We start from the raw sequence: 6,570 nt of genomic DNA, 5'->3' as shown, positions 1-6,570 counted from the left end.
TGTGTCCTAATTCCCCAGGCAGTCCTATGATACAAATGTGATTTCATCCATGATCCTGAGTGAGGAAACTGGGTTGGAGACTGTCAGCTTTAAGATCATACGGGCTGGAAGTAAAAGGCCTGAATTTGAATCCAGGTGCGTGGCTGGGAAAGGCCTGAGACTAATTTCTATGCTGAACTGAAACAGCAAGTAGGATGCATCCTATCTAAGCAGCTTGCACAAAAGCAGCTCCCGTGGAGACCAGCGGAGGACCGACCCTGGCTGCCAACATGAGCTTACGGGGGGAAGAGGGAGGGGGTGTTGGTCATGGTTCTCACGAGGATGGCCCACACATGGCTGATGCACGGGACCCCAGGTTGTACCAGGGGCCCTGCTCTAGCAAGGGGACCGAGGCCACTTCCTGAGCAATTTACATAGAGTCAGGACGGGGTGGGGGAAGGAGGCAGCGTTGGGAGGGACCCCAGACCAGCCCAAGCCTCAGCGCTTCCCTAGCAGCATTCTTCCTCCTTAGAAGACACTGGTCATCACTGCCAGCCTTTGCTGTCCAAGGCTGAGTGCTGAGTCCCTGACCATCATGCTCCAGTGGGGGCATCAGCAACCCTGCTTTTATAAATAAGTGTCTTGGGCAGGGAGCTGGGGAAGGTCCTGCTATGGACTAAATGTGCCCACAATATTCCCAGGTTGAAGCCCCCATGAGATGGTGTTTGGAGGTGGGGCCTTTGGGAGGTGCTAGGTCCTGAGGGTGGAGCCTCCTAACGGGATTAGTGTCCTTTTAAGAACAGGAAGGGAAGCCAGCCCTCTGTCTGCCCTCAGACACATGAGGACACATGAGAAGTCCTCACTGGACACCTGATCTGCTGGTGCTTTGACCGTGGACTTTTCAGCCTCCAGAACCTTGGGACATCAACGTTGGGTGACGAAGCCACCCTGTCTGTGGTGTGTGTGACAGCCCCAGCTAAGACAGACCCCTCCTGCATGTGCTTAACGAGGCTTCCTGCCTCTTGATAAAACCCTCTACCTAACTAAGCTTTAAAAAGAAAGTGGAAGTCGCTCAGTCATGTCTGACTCTTTGCAACCCCATGGACTATAGAGTCCATGGATTTTCCAGGCCAAAATACTGGCATGCGTAGCCTTTCCCTTCTCCAGGGGGTCTTCCCAACCCAGGTATCGAATCCAGGTCTCCCATGTTGCAGGCAGATTTTTTACCAGTTGAGTCATAAGGGAAGCTTTAAAAAGAGGGACATACATATATATATATATTTATATATATAGTTTGACTTTGCTGTCTCTTCTCTTAGGGCTTGCCTGGTGGCTCAGACGGCAAAGAATCTGCCAGCAATGTGGGAGACCCATGGAGAATCCCGTGGACAGAGAAGCCTGGCAGGCTACAGTCCATGGGATTGCAAAGAGTTGGACACAACTGACCGACTAACACGCTCCATCCACCCTCAGCGTCTTCCAAAATCCAATTCTCCACCTCTGCCTCAGGCACCTGTGGTGTGCCATTTTAAAAATATAAATGTATTTATTTTAATTGGAGGCTAATTACTTTACAATATTGTAGTGGTTTTGCCGCACACCGACATGAACCCGCCACGGGTGTACATGTGCTCCCCGTCCTGAACGGACCCCCCCCACCCCCCCGGCTCCCTCCCCATCCCATCCCTCTGGGTCGTGCCATTTAAACCTGCACAAATGGCTGGTCACCCATGGAGTTTGGCCTGGAGGCCCCGCCGGGGGATACTCAGACCTCAGGTCACAGGCAGACACACACGCTCCCGCTGCCAGCCTGAACAGCAGCCTCTGGACCTGAAGGAAGACAGGCTGGAGGGGGCAGGGTCAGCCCCACCAAGCCTGAGACCCACTGGGGAGACAGACCCGGGCCTGCGTCTCCTCCAGGAGCACCGTGTGTGTGGAAATAAGAGGGCCCTCGGAAACCACTCCTCAACGTCTCATCGAAAAGGACGAGCAGGGCTTCCCGGTGGCTTGGCGGCGAAGAATCTGCCTGCCGATGCAGGAGACACATCTCCTGATCTGGGCAGATCCCACGTGCCACGGGGCCACTAAGCCCAAGCACCACAATGAGTGAGCCTGCGCTCCAGAGCCCGGGGGCTGCAACTACAGAAGCTCAAGCACCCGAGAGCCCGCGCTCTGCAAGGAGACGCCGGCGCGCGGAGACGCCGGGCACCGCCACTGGAGAGCAGCCCCTCAGGCCAACCAGAGAAAAGCCCAAGCAGCGCCCAAGACCCAGCACGGCCAAAACTAAACAGAGAAAAAAAAAGTTTTTTAAAGGACGAGCAGATTGTATTAACTGCCAGGCTTTCCACCGAGGTTCTCCCCTCCTGCTAGATCAGTGCCCCCCCCTCACCTGGAGGTGGAGAACAGTTAGGTGTCCCTCGGGTGAGAGGTGCTCCAGGCGTCGGGGGAGGAGGGCTCAGGGACGCTGGGTACACGGGACATCCCCCGTCAGGGAATGACCTCCCCCGAAATGCCGCAGAGCCAAGGGGAGCTGGTCGACACTCAGGAAAGCCCTCTCCAGAAACTAAAGACCTGCTGTTCTGACTTCAAGAAGAAATCGTATCCACGGTTCACATTTTATTAGCTGTCCAATGCTGCCTTCCTGGAGAAGGCAATGGCACCCCACTCCAGTACTCTTGCCTGGAAAATCCCATGGACGGAGGAGCCTGATAGGCTGTAGTCCATGAGGTCGCTAAGAGTCAGACACGACTGAGCGACTTCACTTTCACTTTTCACTTTCATGCGCTGCAGAAGGAAATGGCAACCCACTCCAGTGTTCTTGCCTGGAGAATCCCAGGGACGGGGGAGCCTGGTGGGCTGCCGTCTATGGGGTCGCACAGAGTCGGACACGACTGAAGTGACTTAGCAGCAGCAATGCCGCCTTCCATTCATGTCCTGGGTTCTAATTGGATTTTATGAACTACCAGTACAAGTCAGTACAATGCATTTTGTCTTTTTTACCCACCAAGAGCTTGACTGCTCTTGGCGCTTTTAAACAATGAGCTGATTGTGGGCAAACAGAAGGCAAGGCACCTGAGAGATAATTAGCTCCTGTATCTGGTGCTGGCTAATAAGTAAATAATTTTCACATAAACAGAGAAACCACTAAATGTTAACTGCATTTATTTTTTTTAAATAGTTGTAAAATGTAATAAAATGAGATTTTCAGAAGCATCTTGGTGACTGAGTAGAACAGTGTAATTGAAAAAACAATGAAGTCCCTGCCCCTCGGCTGGGTTGGAGGAACCCACCTCACAATTGTCCATCCCACTGGACACTGGCGGGCGGAGTGACCTTTCACAAAAGACATTTTCTTGTGTTTCTTCTTGTGGAAGCCAGAAGCCAGGAAGAGCACCCTGCTTAGAAAAGAGAGCGTTTGGTTCATACAGTCTGCTTTGGTTTATTTCAACAGGTAAGAAAGTGGTCCCCAGTTCCCCTGAGGAGAAAACGTGTTTTCTGACTTTTATCACCAGTCTGAATGAGTTTCCTTCTCTGTTAAGGTAAAAAGTACATTTTCCATTCCCTCCAGTGTTCAGTTGCTCCACTTTGGAAATACTCTTCAGATAAGTATCCGTGTGCCCGTTCGGCCAGGAGCCCCAGGCCACGCCTTCCCCTTGATGACCGTCTGTCGGCCAGTCCCCGCAGGGTCAGCGTCTGCCACGTCCTCAGATGAGGGTCACAATCTGATGCTCTGAACTGCACCAATGCAGCGAAAAGTATCTTCTTAGAAAATATCAAAATGTAGCTAACTTGTGCTCTCTTCATAAGGCTTGCAAGTGGGTAATTAAATAAGCGGAATATAACTCATAAGCCAAAAAAAAAAGTGCATTTTTAAATAAAATTAACAGAGATGGCTAAAACTACAACCAAAAAGATGAGCAGATTACTTTTGGTTAATCCTGGGGGAGATGATACAACAGCTACGAGTTTGTTTGTTTTCTCATTTTTAGTCCATTTGGTTTTGCACAAAGATCACCATGAGTGTATCTTTGAATTTCACACGGTCTCCTTGCCGGCATCCTGATATCTCAGCTCCCAGACCCCAGAGACCGGCTGATCACCCCTCAGACGGGGAGGCCTGTGCTGGCCTTCCATCCTAATGAACTTTTTACAAAGCTGCTCCTCTTTCATGAATATTTCAATAAGCACAGAACAACAGCTCTCGCTTTGCAGTAAACACGATCACAACCTCCACGCCATCAGTCTCACACTGAGGCCGTCTCTGTCGGTCGCCGCGGCTTGGTGAGTTTGGGCTGCTCCTGCAGGCCGAGTGGGGGGCGTTTGACGCCTGTTGCATAAGCTACACAGGCAGAGAGAAACCCCCCTCGTCCGTTTTACTAACCGGTCGAATGCTCTCCCTGCCCTTTGAGGGCAATCTTTTTCCTTGTGGCAACTGCAAAAGGAAAAAGAAAATAAAGCGTCTGCGCACCCCCGGTTCCCTGCAGGGGGCGTTCATGACTTCTTGCTGCCCGTCTTGTTTCTCTGTCTGCGGAGGTGGGCCTCGATCTCGTGCCTGAAGACCAGCATGCCCAGCTGCCCGTGGGACGCCTCGTTCATGGCCTTGGACTGCATGCACATCCGGTACTGCTCGGGCGCCAGCTCGTCCTCGCAGCGTTTCTCGTGCCACAGGTGGAAGAGGCCCCGCGCGGGCGCGCGGACCACCACCAGGTTGCTGTGCAGATACTTGCGGTAGAGATGCACGTCCTCGCCGCCCCAGCCTCGGATGTCCAGGTCGAAGCCGCCTGCGGGGCAGAAGACACGGCTGAACGCGCGCAGCCCTCCGCCCCACCCTGGCTCAGCCCCGGCCCCGCCCAGCACCAGCGCGCTCAGCAGAAGCAGCTTGGGGAGGTCTCCCCACCTCTGATCCCCCGAGTCCGGGTGGTGCGCGTTTTGGGGGTTGGAGAACTCAGGAACCCCCCTGGCCCAGCACGAGCTCCTGGAGACGGCAAGACCGGAGCCTCCCCGGCTCCTGGAAGCCTGGGCAGCCGCAGCTGGGCTGTCGTCATAGCAACGCAGCGGTCAGCGATGCCCCGCAGCGCCCCCCACGTCCCAACCCAAACCTCTGAATGGAAACTCGTGGGACTCTGTTCGAACGTGGGCCTCTCCTGCCCCTGCAGAGAAGAGACCAGGGAGGGCCTGGCAGTGTGAAAAATTCATGTCCCACAAAAGCGCCCTCGCTCCTGCGGACTGAAGGAGTCCCCAGAGCTGTGAGTGGCCCCCGCAAGACAGCGAGAGGAGTCACTTTAAAAGGACTGGCCTCACGGTTCTGAAGTTTTACTTAAGACATCTTACTTCACATCACAGTGGCTCCTTCCCACCTTTGTGAATGGTGACGTCCCCCTGTCTATTAACTTAAAGCCACACATCCCGGACAGAACCAGGAAGCACTGGCCTCTTGCTTGTCACTGTTCCTTGCTTCCTGAGAGTTCTTGGCCTCTCATAAGAAACAGTGAATCGAAGTTCAGTGGCTTTGTCATTTAGCTGGATTCCCTGCAGCCCCCAGGCCCACTGCTCTGATGGAGCCAGAATCGGGGGCCCTTGACACACCCCTGCCTGCGAGCAGGGCCACTGGGCAGTTGAGGAAACACCCAAGATTCTGGGTCAGGGCCTGAATTTGAGTCTTGGTTGTCACACCAGCAGCCACTGTGCCTCTCTTAAATCCAAATTCGATAAACATACATCATCGCAAAATCACTTTTCCTTGCACACAGAGCAAGGAAACAAGAGTTTCTCAAAATGGAAATTTCCTTCAGGAAAGTTTTTAAATGGGTCATTTTTGAAAATTAGATTTACACATAATAATTTAGGCCATTTATAGAGAAATCAAAGAACACCTGTGGTGACCTGCTAGGAATCTGAGCACACTCACCAGAGACCCTTGTCCTGCGTGTTCTGTTGCTTCTTACAGAAGGCATTCAATGTTGTTGTTGTTTCTATTTTCTGGCTGTGCCACATGCCATGAAATGTCTTAGTTCCCTGACCAGGGATCGAACCTGTGCCCCCTGTAGTGGAAGCTCAGCATCTTAAACATGGGACCTCCAGGAAGTCCCTTGGGCTTTTATTTAATCTTTCTAACTTGGTGATTTTTTTTGAGGGTCCTATATTCCCTGCTGTCTACCAAACTTCCAAAAAAAGGAACTGGAACTCCTTAGATCGACTCACTGACCTTAAAAGGAGAAGCCCAAGGCCTTGGGCAGGAGGGGAGGTGGCGAGGAGAGAGCAAGACTGGGGACCCCCAGGAGACGCAAAGGTGGGGGTCTCCACGTGAGGACAGGCCTCCGGGGGACCACCCGAGCCCCGGGGCCCTAGATCACAGCTCTGGCCTGTTCACTTGTCCCCTGGTCGTGTACAATCCCCGCTATTCCCTCTAGAGGCTGGAGACAGTGTGCGGCCCCGGGGAGTGACATGGTATCTCCCAGGGGACAGGAGACCCCCGGGGTTCTCTAGCTGTGAGGTCCCTCTGCGTCTCTGAGACTTGGCCTCCAATCTACAACCGGGGGTCCTCTCCCCTCTGGGTTCTAGGTGTGTGTGTGCATGCATGCACATGCATGT

General features: G+C 53.2%; 1 protein-coding gene across 18 annotated transcripts in view; it reads right to left on the bottom strand.

Moving 5' to 3' along the window:
* Nucleotides 1-3,124: 3,124 nt before the first annotated feature.
* Nucleotides 3,125-6,570, bottom strand: part of CSGALNACT1 (chondroitin sulfate N-acetylgalactosaminyltransferase 1) — a 321,780-nt gene continuing 318,334 nt past the window's right edge. For all 18 annotated transcript variants that reach the window (XM_061134454.1, XM_061134459.1, XM_061134455.1 and 15 more), the window contains one exon: nucleotides 3,125-4,760. In XM_061134454.1, coding sequence (XP_060990437.1) covers nucleotides 4,471-4,760 — 290 coding nt within the window. In that variant the 3' untranslated portion in view covers nucleotides 3,125-4,470. The remainder of the gene's footprint in view (nucleotides 4,761-6,570) is intronic.

The sequence above is a fragment of the Dama dama genome, chromosome 32 (genome assembly GCF_033118175.1).
Source record: "Dama dama isolate Ldn47 chromosome 32, ASM3311817v1, whole genome shotgun sequence".
NCBI classification, from domain to species: domain Eukaryota; kingdom Metazoa; phylum Chordata; class Mammalia; order Artiodactyla; family Cervidae; genus Dama; species Dama dama.
The sequence above is the reverse complement of the archived record's forward strand: the minus strand, read 5'-3'. Positions and strand labels throughout refer to the sequence as shown.